Here is a 23,165-nt window from a genome sequence, read left to right as displayed (position 1 = left end):
ACATGCCATAACTTCACACAGAAGACAAATAAAACAGACACCACATTTAACAGAGTAAAAATGAAATGCAAAAATGCCAGGGGTCCTAAATCCGAGGGTCTGTGATTGTCATTTTCATTCGACAGAAGTGACAAAATGGCCGCCCCTGAGATGGCTAAAACAGGTGGATTTTGCTGCTTAACTCATATTTCCTATTAATCATATTGCCTTGTTTCAACTAGTGGGCCTGCATAGAACATATTCTTGAAAAGAATACGTTTGGGTTGACTTGTCTTGAAGAGGCACTTACGCCAAATTTCTTGTAGCTGAAGAAAAATTGTTTATTTGCTACTTGATTTGTGTATAGCAAAACCCAGTATTTGGTTTTCTTTCTATTGTTTCTCGACATCGTTACATGAACAAACACTGAATTCCTTTTCATAAAGTCACATAATAGAGACAACAAAGTCAATAGCTTTTTTTTCTTCTCTCATTAGAGAAAGGAACTGAAAGAGTAGCAGTGTGTCTTGTTTTGGTTGGGACCTCCTGTTGCGTGGCGCTCACTGGAATGCATCTTGATGTGACTGTAAGTTCGAGCAAGATGCATTGCGGACAGGGAGGCCAGCCTGCCTTTTTTTTTTCACTTGCCATGTGGCATTTGGGCAACTCCCATCCGTAAGGCCTTTTTCTCTCTTAGCACTTGAATGGCGTGGCATTCTCCTCGCCTGCTGCTTGCCGGTGAATAGCAACGTTAATGGCTTAGCTGGGGAGAGGGGAGCAAGGAATTTGGGGATTACGAGTGTGGAGAGGTAGTGAGTTGGAGGCAGCAGCTGCTTCCCCTTCTCAATGCTAGTCAGGTTTGCCCTGTGTCTTTTCGCCCTTTCTGTCAGTCCTCCGCAGGATCTTCTGCTCCTCGCCACGGCATCTCGCCTGGCTCGGTTAATAAGTTGCAAAGCAGCTGGCACAGACAGAGAGGAGCTTCTGTCCTAATGGCAGGCTTGAGTGACATGCGAGCGCATTCTTTTCATGCAAACTAGTTGTCTTTGTTCCTCTGCCCGCCCTTCAAGTTAATGTACACCTCTGAGCAGGAGCTCATCTGCTCTATGTCAAGGCGTAAACAGGACACCATTGATATGATGCAGCTGGCTCTTTTATGGATTCTAGGTAGGGCTGAACAAGTTATCGAATTCAAGTCGGCATCGCAATGTAAATGCAATTTTAAAAACGCAAAAGTTGCAATTTGGGAAATATGTATTTAGAATGTCTAGATCAGGTCAGTGCTTAGTAAGTACAGTCTACATATCATTGTTTCATTGAACATAAAAGTTGAAGTGATAAAGCCACAGATTTGCTATATTTGGAATCTAATTTATGACTTACTGATTTGTGTTCACGCCCTAATTCTGTTAAGTTGTCGTAGTGAACAATTAAAAGACTACAAGTCAAAGCGCTTTTAAGTTAACAACTCTGATGGAAGTAGATAAAGAAAATAGACTTTCAAAGTAATTCCTGGTTCATTTGCCTTTGTTTTACCTTAACCTAACCTATAAAACCAAAACATTATGTATAATCAATCTGATATTGTATATTGTAATTTGCATGACAAATAAAAACAAATATTAACTCAGCTATACGCTGATTATAGTTGTAGTCTTGCGCATGTTTCTCTCCAGCAAACTTCTCATCTTTGTGTTTTATACACTTTCGACTTGCTCACCTGCTGCCGGCGTTATTATTTGGTGATGGCAGCAGACAGGCGAGTCAAAAATCTCCTGTAAATTGGCCTATTGGAAGATGACATGCCAGAAACACGTGATTATTCAAATCGTTAAACATCGATGCGGACCGCTCAAGTTGACTCGTGGTCTCATCGTTTCAACTCATAACATTAATGGCCCTCACGTTCATTTCCAGTTTTATGCCATCTGTCAGGGGCTAGTTCAACACTGCAGCGTTACGAGTGCGACAAGACGCACCGTGTTAAGCGCAACATACATGTACATAGAAAAAACACAAATTGACTTGAACAGGTGACCGGCAGCAGACCGAATCCGCCCTCGAGTGTCAGATATTAACCCACACGGACGTGTTTGCTAGCATGGTGTGTTTGTGCGAACGTGCCATGGTGTGAGGACACGAGCTGCAGCCGCCATCGCGACCGCCGGCGGAATGTTCTCGGCCAAAAGAGGGCCCTCTCATTTTCACACTCTTTTATGGCGCGCTCGCTAGGATATTTCACGCCGTATTAAGTTCATATTTCAGCATGCCGACGCATGGCGGGGAGCGCTACCTGCAGTTCTGGCCACTGACGCTGGACGTGTGAAATCAAGTGTCACCTTATCTGGGCCATACGCTTTCAAAAGCATGCATGTAGTGTTTAGAGGGGAGGGGGGCAGCTAGAATGTTGAGTGCCCTTCATTTAATCACCAATGCTTCACTTCTATTGCTTTTCAGATTTTTTTTTTTTAATATTTGGTAAGTCAGCTAAGTTTTCTTGCAAAGATGATTCCATTAACGAATAGTGAGAATCAACATTTAGTGCGTAAATTTGTGAGGTTGTTAAACCCAGCTGTTTTCACCAGGCAGCTGCAAAAGTGAAGCCTTTTCTTACACAGCGGCTCTTTGAAACAGTAATCTATGCCTTTATGGCATGTTTGATGGATTCTTTTATTATTATTAGTCAACCAGTCCTCACTCAAATGTTTCTAATTGGTTCACATTGCTGCTGTTCATCGCTTAACTGAAACAGAAAAGAGGGAGCACCTAACTCCTATTTTGGCCTGCCTCAGCTAGATGACTGTGCATTTTATAATTGTGCTATAATTGTGCTATATAATTGTGCCACAAGCTTTCAACACCGGACTTGACAACAGAGACTTGAACTCTTATTTTCGTGTTTTGTTATTATGGTTTTTAAATTTGTTCGTTTTTTTTAAAGTTTATTCAGATGAACTTTGTTTCATCTGCAGTCTTCTTTTCATAACATTGAGTTGAATTGAGCTAGCATGTTGGGGACCGCCATTTTGTCACCACTGTCAAATGAAAATGACATCACAACTGCTCAGGTAACGACCAATCACGGCTGACCTGTTTCCTGAAGCTGAGCCATGATTCGTCGTTACCTAAGCCCTGAGTAGTTGTGAGGTCATTTTCAGTCGACAGAAGTGACAAAATGGCCGCCCCTGAGATGGCTCAAAACGGGTGGATTAACTCTTATTCCACAAACGCAGTATTAGTTAGAATGCCGTGTTTCGACTAGTGGGCCCGCTGGAAACATTCTTGAAAAAAATATGTGGGGTTGATTTCCGCTTTAAACACATTTGAACTAATTAGAACACTTTAAAAACATTAACATATTTGTGCACAGAAAATAATGGCAGGCATAAAATGGCATAGAAAGTACTGTTCATACTGTAGTATCTGTATGTTAAGGTATGTGCATTAAAGAGGCGGGGCCCTGTGCGGTGGCGTTTGATGTTGACGAGCTGGATGGTGGTTGGTTTGGTTGTCTCAATATGTTGCAAGTGTGTTTGAGCGTGAGCTGAGGCCAACCGCAGCTCCTGTGTGTGTGTGCTCATGGTGTTTTTGATTTGTCAATAAATGGCTGAAAGGTGCCTTGGTGACTGTGGCTCTTCTTTCCCACATACAAGGACATTGCAGATTTCTGTAATAGACAAGTTTACATTCCACGCAAAGACATCTATGATGAAGGGGGGCTGCGGTTGATAAATTGCTACATAGCCGGAAAACAGCATAGCAAATGTCACAACTCTATAGTAATTTGGTACTTAAAAAAAAAAAAAAAAAAGGTACATGGTTTGTTTTGCAACCCATGCTGCTTTCTCCGCCATCATTAGTTTATTTACAATGTTCTCCACCAAGTTTTTTGTTTCATTAGTGTGTGTTTGTTTGTGTTTGGTAATCCCTGTGGAATTTCTCAAATTAATGCCATAAAAGATTTCGGGGGAATCACATTATTGTATCATACAGAATTTTCTGTGTGTACACAGGATCGAATGTTTCATCCAGAATCAAATGTTTCATCCAGATCAGATCTATATTGCAAAATCTAAATATAGCAGAGATGTCTTTGGCCTTGTGAAATGGAATTGAACATTTACATGGCCACAATGTTGACGTTTCACAGAGCCGTCAGGGTTTTAAGTTAAGCATGACTGGAACTTGTAGCATCGCACGGAGCCCGTCTTTCTGCTGTGGAATGTGGGACGACTGGTTGTGTTTGTTACAAGAGAGGCATCGGTTTGCTGTGTTACAAGAAGTATTAGTGGCAGTGTTGCAGGGATGGACAGTTGTAATGACTTGAGTCAACACTGCACAGCCCCCGGTTTTCCTGCTCATATATGTCACCTTTGACCTTTGTCTAATGAAACGTCCACTGAAGCTTGCTGTCTAACACACAAGAGGTTAAAAGTTCACGGCACTAGCGAAATCTTCAAGAGGTCGGACCGGCTGCTTCCGTGTCACATGTGATGTTTGCCTCAAGTCACACTTGCAAATGCTTTTTTTTTTTTTTTCTTCTGTGCAGAATGTCAGCCCGGCTTCTTCAAAGCAGAAGCTTCCGGTGAGAATTGTCAGCCGTGTCCTGCCAACACCCAAGGGCCGGGCTCCGGGGCTTTGTTCTGTTCCTGCGTGGACGGCTTCTTTCGAGCCCCCAGCGACCCGCCCACTGGACCCTGCTCAGGTGATGACACGCCCTCATCTCCTTTTTCACACCAACAAGTGTCACTTCTGGTTCATATGGACAGACATATAGGGACATGAAACATGTCCCACTGAGGTGTTGGACAAGAGATTGTGTTTGACTCATGCCTTGATGGACCTTTTTATGTGCAAACATTTAAAATGAGGAAGGAGAATTACAATTTCAAAGCAAGTTTCCAAACGTTTTCTCCACTAGGTGTGAAGCCCTTATTGGCGTGCAAACTTTTCATTCCAAGGGCCACATGCAGAAAATTTCAAGGATTCAAGGGACACAAGAAGTCGGCCATTGTGTTGTGAAGTGAATTTCAAGGCTCGCATTTTGATAAACTCAGAGAGTTCATCTGAAGCAGGTATCCCAGACAGATGGGCCATGTTAAATTGTAAATTTTTGCCAACGTCAGTCTCAAGTGTGGTACGAGCTCAACTTGTGGTACGTGGGCTCCCTGTAGTGGCCACAAATTGTTAGAAAGCCACAGTAATGTCTTTTCAGAGGATAAAGAATATATGCCCTTGAGTACTGCTATATTGTCGGTTTAAAAATCCATTGCTTAAAGAGATATAACAAATTGACACCAATCATATTCATTAGCCTTCTATTGCATTGTTTGTTATTGTTAAGTGGGCTTTCCTAAAGACAAGGCTGTATGGTTGTCTTTATTGTAATATTTTAGTTTGACAGTTAACTGCAACTGGGAGAGGCATTGACAGCTTGAAGCCTCTTATTTGAAGAATTGTTCACTGCACATCTGCCAAACGACTTGTGGTGAAGTGCCTTGAGTACATTGCCACCATACGGCGCACGTCAAATTGGCAAGTTAAAAAAATCATCCTATTGACCAGCGTCACTTGTATCTCAAGGCACCAATTAGTACTGAACGTCGTCACAAGCTATGTAAATTGTTAACCTGAGTACAAGCTCAGTCAGCAAAAGGCCCCTGGGCCGCAATTTGAACACCCCGTGTTTAGTATTTTAATATCCTTCTTCATCATCCCATGCTCAGGCCTCCCCTCCGCCCCCAAAGACCTCATGGCCACCACCACACAACTATCGGCCGGAAAACTCCTCCTCTCCTGGAGTCCACCAGATGACAGCGGGGGTCGCACGGACCTGACGTACAGCGTGGAATGCCAGCGCTGCGAGGGCTCCTCCTGTCTGCCGTGCGGGGACAAAACCCACTACGACCCATCCAGCACCGGCCTGACCGACACCAAGGTGTCAGTGAGCGAGCTGGACGCTCACTTCAACTATACCTTCATCGTGGAGGCTCACAGCGGCGTGACCATGTTTGCCAGTCAGGCCACGCCCTCCACCAGCGCCCTGACTACATCCCTGCACTACACAGGTGACGAGGGATGCTGTCATTCTATAAAGAACATGTCAATTCTTTTCGAGCTGAAAAAAACAAAAACTGAAAAGTTACTCTGTGTCCAGATCCCCCAAAGATCACCGCCATTCGAATGGTGGAGAGAACGGCCACCAGGTTGTCCATTTCCTGGGATGTTTCCCCCCGACCGCGTTTCCAACCTCGGCCCTTCCGCTATGAACTTACCTATCGCAAGAAGGTGCTCTTCTTCTCACGTTTCAAATTAGTCTTACTACAGTGCACTTTTCCCATCATCTGCATGGAAGGAAGCACTATTTTGCATTTTCTATGAATCAAAGTCAAAGTTATGCAGATAAAAGGCACACTTTGTTTATTCTGTTAAAATCTGTTAGTTTGCACCGCAGTGGTAACGTCGGTGAGTCATGCTACGGTAAATGAAGAGCATGATTAATACTGCACACGTCTTGAAAGAAAAACAGTAGTTTTATTGTGACTGGGCATACAATGTAGCGGGAAAAATTCCAGAAACTTTCCATGGGAAATAGAGCAGAGGAATTTTGGAACTAAACTGTGTACGTTGGACATTTTCCACCTAGGCGATTGATGAGAATGAATGTAAATGTTAACTGGAACTTTGAAGACATTTATACCATCTGTATCATGAAGCGTGGACTCCCATATACACGGTAGCAAAAATCCACATATTATTGACAGCCATGATACATGCATTGGAAAATAGTTTTTTAACCCCCAAAAATGAAAAAAATGGGGGTAAAATAAACCTCCAAAAGTGTTTTCTATGAATAATGTGGGTTGCCCCCCCCCACAAATTAATATTTTTAAACAATTGAACAAAAAATCTGCTAATAATGAACACATTATTCATAATAGATATTTGATTTACTGATATATGTGCAAACTTAATAAGTTCCTTCAGTGAAGAGCTAAAAATTAAATTGAGATTGTTTATTAATGTTTTCGCCTACAGTGCTGTTAACACCCACACCTATCAACAAATCTAAATGTTTGCGAATTTGCTTTTGTGTAAACTCATATTAATTCCTGATAATAACCTCTTGGAAAGCATACTTTTCAAACACAATATTACAAATATTAATTTTGTAAAAAAGATATTTGTGAACCAAAATGGAGCCAAATAAACATTTTGTTGCAATGTTTTTTCTTTCATAGCACAAATGTTGTTGACATCTTTGGCAAACGCTTCTCGTAACACCAGAGGGGTCTTACTTATAATATTCTTGTCCTCTCAGGATGACAATCTGGACGTGACCACCTACACGGTGCTGATCCTGGAGAAGAGTTCGGTGGAGATCAGCGATCTGGCCCCAGGCACGGCCTACCTGTTCAGGGTGCAGGCCCTCAGCAGCGACGGCAGTCCCGGGGGCTCCAGTGTGGAAGAACAGTTTGAAACCTCATCTGCAGGTAAACAGGAGAACCACTCAGGCCACTCTTTTGACACATTTTGGACCGACGCGGCTTTCATTCATGCGTCCATGCTTGCCTTTTTTACAGAACCGATGACTCAGACCAACCCTGCTCTCATTTTCGGTGTGCCAGTCGTAGGCGCGGCTGTGTTGTTCATACTGGTCGTGGTCATCTTCCTCCGCCGACGGTCAGTAAGCACTCCACTTCCTCAACAGGGCCTCCAAATGGCCTTTGCATTCAATCCGTCTTCACCTCTTCTTTTCATTCTTCCTTTTGTCAACTTTCTGGATCTCAATGTGTTCCAACCCTCACGGCAACAAAACAAAAGTGTTGCATGTTCATTGGTTCTATACTTGAGATTGTCAGGGCCTTTGAAAGGAAACGTGTCCGGAGTGCTGCATTGTCGGCGACAAGAGGGATGGGCCTCTCGGTACAAATTGTTTCTCTGTCTTGTAATGTTGAGCTCAAGTGTTCCTGTAGCAGCCTAAAGATTGTCGTCATCCACCTTCCTCTTGTCTACTCGTCACGCCTTTGAATCAATCGCCTCAGCAAACACGGCCCATCGTTAGCGCTGATCAAAGAGATCCTTTGTGAAAGCCATGACAAAGGTTGCTATGTGCCATTGATATTAAAGCAGCCTGTTGCATGAGGACGTACAAGATGCACCCCCCCCCCCCCCTCCACTCCTATCCACCCACTCAGCCTTCATGTCGGAATTTTATGGCAATGAGGTGTGTGTGTTTATGTGATTAAATACAGATGACATACCATTGGAAACAATCGTACACAAAGAAATACTGATTTTAACACCCCTTATAGCCCCTGGTGTCGCTGCCCGGTTTATATATGAACAATTGAAAAATACTCAAAAGAATATTTCATTCAGGCCAGCAGAATAACTTTTATGCTCTGCCATGTAATGTATTTAATCATTTATTCAAACTGCAACTACTTTTAGATGTCCTAGGGGTTCAGAGACTGCAGATGGGTGGATGTGTTTGTGTCTTTTATCATGTTTTTGCTGAATCATTTTGTGTTGCTTGAATGAATGAATGGTGGCTATATAAATAAAGGTTTGAAAAGACAATAAATCAATCATATTTTTTATATTTCGGGACCTGGCAGTGACCGCTTTAAGGTCCCAATTGTTTTTGCAGTAATTATTATCATTTGAAATAAGCACATTTTTGAGGGCCTAAACATGCACAAAAACACATCAAACTTTGGCCTCAATCAATTGGTGGTGATTAAAAGTATTCTTTTGTGTGTCTCATTCAGGAAAAGAAACTCTCATACCAGACAAGGACCGGAAGACGCCTACTTCTCCAGCTCGGGTACCTAAAAGGCGGTGGAGGGGGGAGGGAATCATCTCCTTCTCCTCATTTCATTCCTCTGATGATGTGATAATCCTCGTTGTCCTGACTCCATAGAGCAACTTAAACCCCTGAAGACCTACGTGGACCCGCACACCTACGAGGACCCCAACACAGCTGTACTGAAGTTTGCCACCGAAATCCACCCCAGCCACATCAGCAAACAGAAAGTCATTGGAGCTGGTGAGTGACAGCCTGCCAGCACGCTGAGAGATGTTGTTTACACAGCACATTGTCCACAACTTAACGTGTTGATTGACAGCGGCTTAGTTCAGGAAGATGAACATCTACCTGGCCTGTTTTGGTCAGCACCTCCCGAATCTCCCACACATTAGATGTTTATTCAAGTGGGAGCCCCTTTTTTTTCCCCTCAGATATACACCCCCACCCCGGTTCCCATGACCGTACCCCCTCCCTGACTTTCTCCTCATTTGACAGCTGATTCCCATACTCCCACACCACAGGCCACCCGCTGCTTAAACAACACCCAACCTTGAACACACCTCCGCGGGAGAGCCTGGGGCCAAACAGCCACGCACACTTACTTTTTCCCCCTGTTTCATGCAAACCAACCCCCCACAGGCCGAAAGCCAAAACTTTACAACACACGGATGTCTGACATGGCCGTATTCTGACTTTGCTAATATATATCCTATTGCTGTTGCGTCTTACAGGAGAGTTTGGCGAGGTGTATCGCGGTATTCTCAAGGTCCCAGGCAGGAAAGAAGTGGCCGTGGCCGTCAAGACGCTGAAGCCAGGATACTCGGAGAAACAGAGGCAGGACTTTCTGGGCGAGGCTTCCATCATGGGTCAATTCTCCCACCAGAACATCATCCGCCTGGAGGGGGTGGTCACCAAATGTAAGGACTTTGCAGTTGAAACATCATCTCACCTGTTTCTTGACATGTTTTACGTTTGTGTGCAGTCAAACATGCCATGATCGTGACAGAATACATGGAGAACGGAGCACTGGACCGATACCTCAGGGTGAGTTCACACTAATTCAACATATGCGGGGGGTTTTTTTTGGTCCATAATTAGAAACACTTAACAAGTGTCTTTTACAGGGCATTCTTTGTTGAAAAATGGATAAGAAATCACTCGGGTGGTGAATCATTGTGTGGGGTGGTATTATGTAAATGAGCAATTCACAAAATTAACATCAGTTACAACTCACACATTTTCAGAATTAAACAGCTTACAAAAGATTTACTTGGTTGGTTGAAGCAAGCACTCCAGAGATACAACTTCAGACAAATGAAAAAATAGTTATCAAGTTTTGTTTTTGTTTTGAAAAACACAATAAGATTATTAAGTCACAACTAGAACAACATCCAAATGCCCTTAAAATATCATCTCTTATGTGCTCAACTTTTTTTCTTTTTTTTTTTTTTTTAGCATTTACACATTCCTGGAGTCTAATTTCTACACTCAAACACACTTTAAGGCAGATGCCTTTAGTATTATCAAGTTAGTCGTATCATGGTCTTAACATGCTTCCCTAAGAATTGACTCGTCGTCAGGTGTGTTTTCTGGAATATACTTTATCTTTGACAACCCCCAAAAAAGAAATCCATAGAGGTGAGGTCTGGTGGTTGTGGTGGCCAAAATAAATAAAAAAGAAATATCCCAAAATAAATTAATAAAAGTATATCCCTTACAATTGTATGCTGTCCCTGCTTTCCCGCTCTCCCCTATACAAGCAATGAAATCAATTTAAATGTCAACTTTACATACTTTGAAATGGATGTCAATTAGCGATTAGCTTCAACTGTGCTATGGAGCTGATAACATTTTTTTATTTCTTACCATCAGGATCGTGACGGTGAGATTTCCTCCTTCCAACTGGTGGGCATGCTGCGCGGCATCGCCGCGGGCATGAAGTACCTCTCCGATATGAGCTACGTCCACCGCGACCTGGCCGCTCGCAACATCCTGGTCAACAACACTCTGGAGTGTAAAGTGTCCGACTTTGGCTTATCACGAGTGCTGGAAGACGATCCTGAGGGGACCTACACCACAAGTGTGAGTGGACGTACGATGAATGGCTTGGACCCGTTACTTTAAAGTTGAAGTCAACCCAAACATATTTTTTTCCAGAATATGTTCTGTGCGGGCCCACAAGTTGAGGCAATGCATTCTGATTAATATTGAGTTTGTGGAATATGAATTAAGCAGCAAAATCCGCCCGCTTTTAGCCATCGAAGGGGGCGGCCATTTTGTCACTTCTGTCGACTGAAAATGACATCACAGATGCTCAGGGCTCAGATCACGACCAATCATGGCTCAGCTTCAAGAAACAGGTGAGCCATGATTAGTCATTACCTGGACCCTGAGTAGTTGTGATGTCATTCTCAGTCGACAGAATTGACAAAATGGCCGCCCCCTGAGATGGCTAAAAACAGGTGGATTAATTGTTATTCCAAAAATGCAGTAGTAATCAGAATGCCGTGTTTCAACTAGTGGGCCTGCATAGAACACATTCTTGAAAAAAATACACGTGGGTTGACTTTGTCTTTAAAGGCATGTCTGAGTTTGCTACCTTTTTATTCGACAGGGGGGAAAGATCCCCATTCGCTGGACAGCTCCGGAGGCAATCGCGTACAGGAAGTTCACGTCAGCCAGCGACGTTTGGAGTTTTGGCATTGTTATGTGGGAGGTGATGGCGTTTGGCGAAAGGCCCTACTGGGACATGAGTAATCACGAGGTGAGATTTTTGCTTAAGCTTGCAACGTTTACCGGCCACTTGGAGTCGTCAACAGAGCTCCTGCTAAATTGTGCGCAGGTGATGAAGGCTATCAACGAGGCTTTCAGGCTGCCGGCGCCCATGGACTGTCCCTCGGCCGTTTACCAGCTCATGCTGCAGTGCTGGCTCCAGGACCGCTCCAAGCGGCCACGTTTCGGGGACATTGTCAGCCTGTTGGACAAACTGCTGCGGAGTCCAGACTCCCTCAAGGCCATTGCCGACTTTGACCCACGGTAACCTTTATTCAAATATATCATCCAAATAAGGGTGTGTCTGAAAAGTTCCAGGACTGGTGTCGCAAAAGATATATTTCAAGACCGACAACAAACTACGAGTTTTCCCATTTAATGTGGGCTACTTCCCTGATAATATGCCTGCTCACAATGCCCTGAGCATCTGACAGTTCCCGTTTGATACCATGAGTACTGATGTGGCAGTAAATTGAATGTAACATTCTCAAAAACATTGGTGGTGCTTGGATGAATCAGTGGCCAACAACACTGACTTTGGACAGGGGGTTTGGGGTTCAAATCCCAGTCAGGGTAGACGTCTCACTTCGGAAGATCAGGAAAGGCATCCAGAGTAAAAACTGTGCCAAACATACGTGAGTACATTGTGGGGCGAACACTGGAAGGTGAGCGTTGCTGTTTGTTCAAAAACTAATATGACTTTTAACCACGACTGTAGTCATTACCTGGTAACCCATTTCTTGCTAGCTCTAACTGATCAGTTTTGGTAGTTTTTACCCCTCGCTGGATCAAAACCTTGACCCAGCATGCCGGGTCAAATCCTCAACCCAATGCGCTGGGTTTACCCGATTTAGGTTACGTTTGACTCAGCAAGAGTGTAAGCTCGAGGTAGAGGCCAGCTAACGAGAATGGACAAGGATCATACAGTACGACTGAATTTTCTTTTAGGCGGGGGATGAGCTGGAAAGACATTCCGCAAAGCCCGACATTGACGAGGCCAGATTAAGAAAAGACACGTGTGTGTGCTCCAGTTGCTTCCCCAAATGTCCAAATTGAGCAAATCAGCATTTTAGTGTCGACAGCACTCATTGGAGAGAAACACAGAAACCCTTGAATGTTGTTGTGTGTGAGAGTGTGCAAGAAGGCAGGTCTTTTTTTTTTCTTTTTCCTTTTTGTGACAGCGAGACGGGACAAAAGGCCAGCTTTGTCGTATCTCAATCGTCACTTTTTCCCTGACTGCTCCAACTGGTTTTCATCACAAAGTGTCTTCCTGCACTGTTATTAAAGCCGTCACTCCTTTGCTTTTAGTATTATTGTCATTATAATAATGGGGGATTGACCTGTCCTCCTCTCGCAGCGTATCCATCCGCCTGCCCAGCGTCAGCGGCTCAGACGGCTCGCCCTTCAGGTCCGTGTCCGAGTGGCTGGAATCCATAAAGATGAGCCAGTACAGCGACAACTTCAGCTGCGCCGGCATCGTCAGCATGGAGCAAGTCCTGCAGATGAAGAACGAGTACGTTTGACATTTGCTGACGCCACGTATTCTTTTTAGATTATTGTGTTTTTTGGTTTTGCTCGATACATTTTATTGCAAGAGCGTGTTTTCACTCTCGGCGGGACATCTGTTCCTGACTTGGTCCAAGTACTTTCTAGAATCTGCAAAATTGCTGGCGTCATTATCATCCCCAGCCTCAGTCAGAACTTGTCAAAAGCTTGTGATGGAAAAAGTACGGCGAAAGACGTGGCTTTCTTTTTGAGGTCACGCCACTTCTTCTTTCTCTCATCCCTTCAACCCTCCCTCTGCCCACACTCTTTGCCCCGAGTGGCGCTTTTGCAAACCCTCAAAAAGTTACTTTTGGCTGTTGAGGGCAAAATGCTTCTTGTGGCTTTTTTTTTTTAAAGCAAAGAGAACATTCTTGAAGAAATTGAAGGTGGAAGAGGAGTTAAGCCTTATCTTCTCACGTGTATGGCAACACTTAGAAGGGGGGGGGGGGGGGGCAATTGAGTGAAATTGCCCAAACGTTTGGAGAAAAGGCTTAGTCAAGCACATCATATCGGCTTGTTTGGGACAATAATGAGGGCCAGAGCTTTTTCCAAGCGGGCGAGCGGCCAAAAGGAAGCCGCAAGAGGCGGCATCTTCCCTGCCTGCTGTATGCCGTTCACATCCTAACTGGCTGTGATTTGGGGAGATTGGGCAGCAGATGAGAAAATCCTTTCAAGTGTTTGTCGTGGAATATGGTGTGATTGCGTGGCTCCATCTGCAAGCACTCCGAAGACCACCGGCAGCCAAGTGAATCATTGTTAAATCATTAAAGCCGCTAATGAAGGCTTTGACTTAAGTGTTGTTCTTTCATGTCGTTACGTTCAACCCGCTCCGCATGAATGGAGTGCAAGCGGATGTTTAATAACTTCAAGGCGCAGGAGCGTCAAGTGTTGGAAGCGGGCCAGAGTGCAAACGCTCACAAAATGTCTCTCTCTTGTCTCTCTGTCACAGGGACATTAAGGACATCGGGGTGAGGCTGCCCGGCCATTTGAAAAGAATCGCCTACAGCATTTTGGGTTTAAAGGACCAGACCAGCACCCTGAGCGTGTTCGCAGTGTGAACGCCATCACAAAGGGACTTGAAACCAAGCACTGAAGCAGAGAGCCCTATGGACTCCCAATTGAGCTGGAGTGGTACCACAGGGACGGCTCAAGCAAAAACAAACATCCCCCGTACACTTTTTGATGCTCGTATCAACAAGAGAGCAGAGTAAACATCGGCGAGCGATGGCGGAAATACACAAGACTTAAGTACTCCTTGTTTAAAAAAAGAAACAGCACTCGCGGGAATGGCTTCCCATGTGTGTTCAATGTGGAGCAAAGGCAGAAGGTGTGGCAGCGTGGGCGAAGAGAGAGAGAGAAAGAGAGAGAGAGAGAGAGAGCGAGCGAGCGAGGAGTCCGGCTTCCACTTCCTGTTCAACCAGTGAGGACGCCTGAGACAAGCGCGAGATGGCCCGAAGCAAACTAAGCTATAATCTTGTAAGCAAAAAGTGAGGCTTATGTATGAGGTACTCTGTAAATAATCCACTTTTCTTTGTATTTTCGGAGTTCACCCAAACCACTGGGATTAAAAAAAAAAAAAAAAAAAAAAAAAAATTCTAATGTAGCACTTCCTTTGAAAATATTGTGGTTTTGGTTTGTGTAGATGGGACAGGAAATGGCTTATTATGCTTTTACAAATGAAAAGCAATGGTGCAAATGAGAAGACACTCTATCTGATCTGCCGGTAATGAAGATGAAGTGTTGCCAGAAAAAAAGATGTCTTGTCGTGGTGGAGATGATTTCAGACTAAATAATAGTTTCAACGTCTTGTCTATTTTTGTAAACTACACTCAAGTTCTCATGTGCTGTTCTGGAGGACACGGGGAACAAATGCTTTGACAATGAAGTGTGACAGTTTTAAGTGCCTGTTTGATTTTCTTTTTTAATTGATGACTGCAAATTGTTGTGTTACTGATGAACACCTTTCTTGACTTGAATTTTTCAAATGATCCTTTTGTTGATGATGTAGATGTAGCTTTGGAAAAAGGGATTTTTTTTGTGTTACATTTGATATGATGTCACTTCACAGATAATTTTGTACAGTTTCCACTATTTCTATCCAAAGCCATTTTAGCTGCCTCTCCCAAAATGATCTTTCGTCAAAGACATAATGCCTTCATTTTTGACTTTTTAAAAAATGTATTTAATAGTCTATTTATTTTTTACTTTTATTTATTCGTCCTGATAAAACACTGAGCTTGGATTAGAATTGAAGGCGGCTCTGTCATTTAAAAAAAAAAAGAAGCTGTGTCCCTTTTATTGCTGAAATATTCAAAGTTCGGTTTGCTTTCATGCATATGTGGAGCAATAAAGTTTTAAATCCTGATTTTTGACACACAAACAATGCTGTCACACTTTCTGTATGTGAATCTTTTTGTATTATGCTTGTGAAACAGAATCAGCATTTACATGGTAAATGCAGTACATAGATACAATCCTGCACAATGACAATAATGAGAAATGAGTCATTACAGAGTAAATAATGGTTTATTTGGACTGGAGAAATACAGAAACTCATTTCTGCCAGTAAAGAAAAAACAAGAAGACAAGTCAAATAATTCATGAATCAAGTTATAATTACAGTACTAAGTCCTGTTAAAAACAAAGTCATTGATGAGATATCATGATTATTGTATTATAAAATTTTTTTTTATAATACGCAAGTCCATATTTGGCACTTGTTGCAAAACAACCAGACAGGCCATTTTCCCCACTGCTTTGGACAGAAGATACAGCTCAGCAATATATTGTTGGTCCAATTGCCTTTGCTCATCCAATTCTAATGGCACGGCAGGATCTGGGGGAATTTAGGCTCATCTGTGAGCAGTGAAGATTGCTTCAAAGTGTACTTTAGGCACAGCATGGAGCCGTTTCTTTTTCCTACCATGTCATGGTATGTCATCTACTGTATCTTGTGTCCCAGAGCTCGGGACACCACATTATTTACCTAGTCCTCCATTTTCTTCTTCACGCTGTTTTCACTCAAAGGCGAAGTCAACGCAAACATTTTTTTCAGGAATATGTTCTATGCAGGCCAACTAGTTGAAACAAGGCATTCTGATTAATATTGTGTTTGTGGTATATGAGTTGAGCAGCAAAATCCACCTGTTTTTAGCGATCTCCGGGGGTGGCCATTTTGTCATCTCTGTCGACTTAATATGACATCACAGATGCTCAGGGCTCAGATAGCGACCAATCATGGCTCCGCTTCAGAGAACAGGTGAGCCGTGATTGGACGTTACCTGAGCAATTGTGATGTCATTTTCAGTTGACAGAATTGACAAAATGGCCGCCCCCGGGATGCCTAAAAATGGGTGGATTAACTCTTATTCCACAAACACAATATTTATCAGAATGCCTTGTTTCAACTAGTGGGCCTGCATAGCACATATTCTTGAAAAAAATGTTTGGGTTGACTTCCATTTTAAGAACGCCAGTTACTTGGCCAACTCTCCTACTGGATGCGAGATGTCGTCCCTTGTACCTCAGCGCCACATAGACAATGAATGGCTTGGTCAACGGTGCACTGCGCTGTGCTAACTGTAGCGTAAACGGGCCTTTACAGATGACTTTGACTTTGATGTTCCTTCAAATTAGGAATCTTGACTTATGTTTTTACATTCAACCACTCCAAGTGTACATTTATTGCACAGCTTCTTAGGTACAGTATATTCATCATATTCTAAAAGCACACAAAAAAGGCTTTGACCAGTTATTAAAAGCATTTGTGTAGTGTTTTGCTCCAAAGTCACCACCTACAAGCCTATTCCAGCTCCTTTTTGCAGAGGACGCGCACGTTGCCAGCAGTGTCATTTTTAGGCGGAACATTTGACTTTTTTTCACAAGGCCGTTTAGTGTTATCACACTTACCGTCACCTTCAAAATGATTGATTCAAGTGACAAAGCCTTTAAATACATTCTTCAGATAAGAAAGCGGAATGTCAATGTTTAAGTATTGAATTCATCTGGAAGAAAGGAGCCTGGGAACTGGGATTTGTCACTAAGTCTCTGGCGAGTCTTTGTCCTTGACTTCCAGCTGGCTGTGTGTTCTCTTCTCACCCCCCTCCGACCAATAGAAGGCCTCAAAATAGTCGCGGCTTTGTGTGGCAGCTCTAAACGAAGAAAGACATTTTCCATCCATTCTCTCACAGTGGTGGATTCTTTTTTTTTTTCCAGTGCGAGATGGAAAAAGAGGGGCAGAGCCTGCTGATTGTACTCATTGGTTTTATGTAAATCCACACATGAGCGTGTCCAAACCGAGCGCCGGCCGATGGAGTTGTGCTTGATGTCCCTGTCGTCAGCTGTAATGTGATTATCCTGGCTCTGCAGGGCCTGAATGGGTGCGAGTTTGTATCTAGTCATTAAGGACTGTAAATAACAGGCATGCTTGGGGCACAAGACAGGAGGGAAGCCTGCTGGTGTTGGTGACGCTGGCAGCGGGGTTTAGTTGGAGATTGGAGCCATGCTAAAGGTTTACACGAGGTCACATTAGCATGTTTGGCCATTGTGCCCAAAGCGTGGGGACTCAGCTCTTCTATCTTCTTGCGGCTTCTTCCACGTCCTTTCAGATGAGTATGACGGAAAGCTATTTTTTTTTCATGTCCTACTCCTTCCTCTTTGTCATGCATTGAAAAAGGGAGAGAAAAAAAACCAGCAGCGCTGTGGAATTTACATCCTGGCTAACTTTAGCTTTGGGTTCCTGACCAGAAAACACATCCTCCAATTTCTGTCTATATTGGTCTTCTTGCTCCTTATGGGGATTTTGCACATAATTCCCCTTCCAAGCTCCACAGTGGCCCACTGGAAGATTTTATGCCCTGAACCAAGATGACATATTTCAAAAGCTCCCATTTGAAACAAGATGCCTGATGTAAACTCTATTAAACTTTGGCCACATGGTGTCAAAAAGCAATGAATTGTTTTCCTTCAATTTCCCAAACTTAGCTGCTGATTGATTGCTCTACGAGGCCACATGAGATGAGGACTCTCTGAAACATTACATTCAGAGTGAAGAAGAGATAACTTTAAATGACAAATGTTTACGTCTAGCTACTAAAATTTAAGAGTTCAAACGTAAAAGCAAAAATCTAGATTTTTTATGACTTGAGCAATTTTTTATTTTTTATTTCTGATTCCAGGTTAAAGTTCATACTTTTTATTTAGGAAATTCAAAGTTAATATAAGTTAACCAACTAAGAGGCTTATTTTGACGCTTTTTACTATCATTCATTCTATGCAGTGGCGGAGCTAGACTCCTTTTGGGGTTCATGGCTATCTCAGGGGGTCCACAAAAAATATATATAAACCCCCAAAATTCATCAGAAAACGCTGATAGACATTCATTGTATTTTTCTCTGCGGAGAATGGGGGGAAATGTGGGATAAAAAATCCAGAACGAATCAGAAAATAGCCAAAAATCAATTATCTGGCCTCGCACCTGGGGGGTCCAGTCATATTTCACGCCACCCTCACCCCCGAAGCTCCGCCAGTGATTCCGTGTATTTGTCTGATTCTATGTACAAGATTTTCAGGCCGTAATATGCTTAACCTACCAAACTGAGTGAGCAATATTAATTTCACAACCAGAAATCAACTACTCAAAACGATATTTTATGGATCATTTCTGTAGGAGACTATCAGGTTGTCAAATATCACATTTGTATGATCTGAAATGCTGTAAAAATACATTGTGAATTATTATTTTTATTGACTACATTTAGATTTAGGGGATGATTGTGAAACTACAATTTTAAGCAGGCTTTATTGACTTTAACCTGCGTGGGTTCGGCATCCTTTGCACATCTGCACACTTCCAAGAAGCAAACGTTCGTAGCACATCTTTGCTGTTCTCATCAAAACAAAGACTGCCAGGACTGGGTCATGATTCTATTTATTTTAACCAGCAGGATGTACGTCCCTCTCCAAAGTGTGTGCATTTTCTTTCCTTACATTTCAGTGCTCCCCCCTTCATTTCCGCCTGTCTGCATGTGTTGTGGAGGCCATTAATCGTCCCGTGCACAACATGCACCCCAGCAGATAATTACAGTCATTAAAGCAATTAGGGAGCACATGGAGGGCAGGTTTTAGTTAGACCCCGAGGCCGCGCTCTCCTCCATCAGGAGAGCTGAGGTGGTCCCTGCACAAAAAAAAAAAAAAAAATACGAGAAGGGAGTGAATTGGATTAAGGCACTTCCGTTTGGTGTCGCCTTCACAGACCTCGCCAGCTTTGTGACCAGAAGCATTAGCCAGCAAAAAGAGCCTTCCCGCTCTCACATCCTCTGAAGACTATTTTGGAGCTTCAGCAAATGGGAGGGAAGCAGACGGTGGTTTTGCAGCATTTATACGCATACACACACATGCATCACCACGCCTGTCATGTCATGTGCGCCTTAGCCTAATATTATGCTCTCATTGTGTCTGCCACTGTGGGAGTCATCGCAGATGCAAGCGATTGAATAAGCGAAACAAGCTTCACATGTGCGCGCAAGCCGCAGAAAGTCCCCTTGCGCTTTTCCTCGCCGTGTTGGAGGACAAAACTGTCGCCCGTCGCTGGGCCTTTTCGGGACTTTTCCCAGCATTCCCCCTGTTGCCCTTGGCACACGTGCGCAAAGAAAATAAGGAGGAAGGCCAGCGAGGAACAAGGAGCTGCTGTTACAGGTTGTCTCGAGAAGGATGTTCAAAATGAAAGCGGCGGTTTGAAGATGAGATCATGTTCTCGTTCGGATCCAAGATAAAGTTTCTAGGCAAATGTTAATGCCATCTTTATTGTCGGGACATAAAGGTCAGTCAGCGTCAAACCATAAAAGTCAACTCAAGAGCAGACAAAGTGTGCTTTTATTTCTTTTTTTTAAAAAATGGCTACAGTTAGTGAGAAGTTGAACCGATACAAGCGCTTCATGAAAGTGTTTTATAACAGGCCTGTGAAGTGGCGTCAATTCTACATCATACTGAGAGCTGTTTCTCATGTTATGGTTACCAAATTGTAATTGTTAACAATAATGGTTATTATTAGGGGCTGCTGACTGATTGATCGGCCGGCCGATTTAATCGGCCAGTACTAGTTCGGCTAGAATCTGCGAAAATCAAAACATAAGAAAAGAAAAATTACAACATAAGACAAAGTTAATGACATTCAACCCCCCCCATCAAAAAAACATGCAACTAATAAAACGGTAAGTTGGTAAGTTGATTGGACACTCTAAATTGCCCCTAGGTGTGATTGTGAGTGCGGATGTTTTTTTGTCTCTGTGTGCCCTGCTGGCAACCAATTCAGGGTGTCCCCCGCCTACTGCCCACTGACAGCTGGGATAGGCTCCAGCACTCCTGCGACCCTTGTGAGGATAATGGATGATGGATGAATTAAGCAACAAAAATCTTACAAAGGAACACTTGCTGTCGGCTGAAAATGACATCACAGTGCCCAAGGGCTCAGGTAACAACTATTACAGCTCATCTGTTTTCTGGTTTAAGCATGTGACGTTTCCACCCTGATTAGACGAGTGGGGCCGCATAGAACATATTATTGTAAAGAACATGTTGACTTGACTTTCGCTTTGAACTAATACTGTCATAGTCTGTCTTTTGAGTTTGGTTTTTGACTTTAGTTTCATGTTTTTCCTTGTGTTCCTTTGTCAGTCTCTCGTTGAGTTATTGAGTCCACCTGTGCTTGTCATCCCGGACCCTTTTGTTGGCCAACCAGCTCCCTCCTACACTCCGTGTCTTGTCCAGGTGTTAATCGTTGTATCTTCAACTTGTCTGTATTTAGTTCCCCGCTTTCTTTCAGTTCTTGTTGGTTTATTGTGGGTTGTCATTTGTCAAAGGCAAGTTAAGTCCTAGTGTTTGTTTAGTTTGTTTTGGTCCTGGTTGTTTTGGTCTTATCCCAGGACCTTGTTTGCCTTTTTGTTTTCTTTAAATTAAATACTTTATATTGAGCTTCATTTTTGCCTCCTGCTTTTGGGTCCTCCTCCACGTGATTTATGACATAATACTACTATTTTTTTCATTAATCGGCAGAGCTGGGCATTCCTTTACTGTCAGACGGAGGACGAGAATTATTTTAAAAAGGACGGACTAAGCACTCTATGTTTTTGTCCGTCCCTGTAACCGTCTCTAACCGGCTCAAGTCTCAGCTGAAATGTTGTGTTGGGTTCTTTTAAAAAGCTAAGCTTTGCTAAGCCTGCAGAACACTGGAGTGCGTTTTCATGTGCATTCCCTGCCTGCATATTGTTCTCACAGGCGTAGTCTGCCCTCTAGTGGACTCCCATTACACTGGCGAGATAAAAAAAACAACCAAAAAAACCACTGAAAGCTATAAAGTGGAAGACGTTCGTTCTCCTCCTAAAATAACATTGCCTTATTTTGCAATAATTATTTTCATTGCGAAATAACGAAATAAAAAGTGAAAACGTGCAACAAAACCCAATAGTATTGTCCTATTACGTAATCTTAAATATTCTCGTGATGTCCCCAGGCTTGTTCCGTCCACATCATCATCATTTTCATCATCACATCACGATCGTGGTTGCTGGCAGTTAAAAGCTATCTTAGTTAGGCAAGGCATGGCAGTTTTATTTATATAGCACATTTCATACACAAGGCAACTCAATGTGCCTCACACAAGCAAAGACAACGCCTACAAGCATTTACAAACACAACAGTTAACATTTCAAAAGCAAAGTACAGAAAACAAAAGCAACCAACAAACTACAACATTTAAGCACATTAGCAGAAAACTTTAAAAACATTTAAAAGTAACGAAATAAAAGTGGGTTTCTAAAATATATAAAAGATTTTAAATTGTCTAGAGGACCTTAATCAAAGGTATGAGGAATAAAGCAAAGTTTTTAACCTGGATTTAAAAGCATTTACACTATTTGCGTGCAGCGTAACAGCTAAATGAAGCTTCACCATGTTTACCTTGAACTCTCAGTTCCACTAATTGATGCAAGCCTTCAGTTTGGATATATTTTTCAGCTGATAAAAGGCTGATTTAGTGATTGATTGTATATGATTGCTGAAAGTCAGGTCTGAGTCTATCGGTACCCCAAGATATCAGACTTGGTCTTTTGGTTTCTAAAGACAGTGACTCCAGGTATTTTGTAACAGCAATCCTCTTTTCCTTATTGCAGAAAACAATTCCCTCTGTTTTGTTTTGGTTTAGCTGAAGGAAATTTTGGTTCATCCAGTTGTTAATTTGCTCTAGTCAGTGACACAATACGCTGATTGAACTGGTGTCATTTGGGGACATTGAACATAGAAAAGAATTCACAATAGTTTTGAAAAAGTCAGACGGTAATGGGTCAAGGCAAATAGTTGATGGTTTCGGCTGCTGAACCAAATCTGTTATAGTTTTTTGATCCACTTTATCAAATTCTGTCATGGTAACCAAATTATTCCTTGGTGATTTGAAGTGCTGCATCATTTTGGAATTTGGCTAGTTTGTAATGATGTTTGACCTGATGGATTGTACTTTATCACTAAAGGAGCAGGCAAGCTCATTGCATTTATCTCTTGAGATGAGTTCAGGCACTATTTGATTTGGGGGATTTGTGATTTTGTGAGTTAAACAGTTGTAAACAATTCAACCCACTCATGATACTCCAAGCCGGTAAGCGATGTGCATGGGAAATTAGCCAGGACGGAAGAACTTTAAAAGGACGAGGACGGACGGGATCTGAGGATGATAATTTTTATGAATGAGGACGGATGGATGAGGACTGAAGGCTACCCAGGTAGCGGACGGAGGACGGACCGGCATAAAAGGGTCAAGTGCCCAGCTCTGTTTATAGGCTATTGGAATTTTATTCTCTCAAATATTGGAAATGTCATCAGCCTCAAAGAATCCTTACCGGTCGGGCCTATGTAATTTTTAAATACTGTAACTTGTAAAATTAATTTAGGGATTTTTTTTTTTCTGACTACATTATACATGTTTGACGATAATTGCTGAAACCATGTGCATGTGCACGTCCATGTGTTCTTGAGAACAATGTAGTACTGAAGTGTGTAGATGCAGTTTCAG

The 23,165-nt window shown here is 42.7% G+C and overlaps 1 protein-coding gene and 1 long non-coding RNA gene across 2 annotated transcripts in view; one reads left to right on the top strand and one right to left on the bottom strand.

Moving 5' to 3' along the window:
* The window catches only part of epha2b (eph receptor A2 b), a 31,111-nt gene extending 16,413 nt beyond the window's left edge, over window positions 1-14,698 (top strand). The window contains exons 4-17 of the mRNA XM_086042841.1: window positions 4,526-4,681; window positions 5,703-6,044; window positions 6,134-6,264; window positions 7,298-7,469; window positions 7,560-7,659; window positions 8,751-8,806; window positions 8,903-9,028; window positions 9,520-9,705; window positions 9,771-9,832; window positions 10,661-10,870; window positions 11,403-11,552; window positions 11,631-11,824; window positions 12,918-13,073; window positions 14,055-14,698. Coding sequence (XP_085898967.1) covers window positions 4,526-4,681; window positions 5,703-6,044; window positions 6,134-6,264; window positions 7,298-7,469; window positions 7,560-7,659; window positions 8,751-8,806; window positions 8,903-9,028; window positions 9,520-9,705; window positions 9,771-9,832; window positions 10,661-10,870; window positions 11,403-11,552; window positions 11,631-11,824; window positions 12,918-13,073; window positions 14,055-14,163 — 2,150 coding nt within the window. The 3' untranslated portion in view covers window positions 14,164-14,698. The remainder of the gene's footprint in view (window positions 1-4,525; window positions 4,682-5,702; window positions 6,045-6,133; window positions 6,265-7,297; window positions 7,470-7,559; window positions 7,660-8,750; window positions 8,807-8,902; window positions 9,029-9,519; window positions 9,706-9,770; window positions 9,833-10,660; window positions 10,871-11,402; window positions 11,553-11,630; window positions 11,825-12,917; window positions 13,074-14,054) is intronic.
* Window positions 6,491-8,119, bottom strand: LOC147152909 (uncharacterized). The gene is made up of 2 exons (XR_015088369.1): window positions 7,549-8,119; window positions 6,491-7,463 (listed from the first exon to the last, which is right to left on the bottom strand). It is a non-coding gene; the product is annotated as an uncharacterized LOC147152909 (long non-coding RNA).
* Window positions 14,699-23,165: the final 8,467 nt, after the last annotated feature.

Source organism: Filicampus tigris, chromosome 1 (genome assembly GCF_054856515.1).
Source record: "Filicampus tigris isolate MCC_2025a chromosome 1, RoL_Ftig_1.0, whole genome shotgun sequence".
NCBI lineage: Eukaryota > Metazoa > Chordata > Actinopteri > Syngnathiformes > Syngnathidae > Filicampus > Filicampus tigris.
Note: the sequence above shows the minus strand (reverse complement) of the source record. Positions and strands in the feature narration are given on the sequence as shown.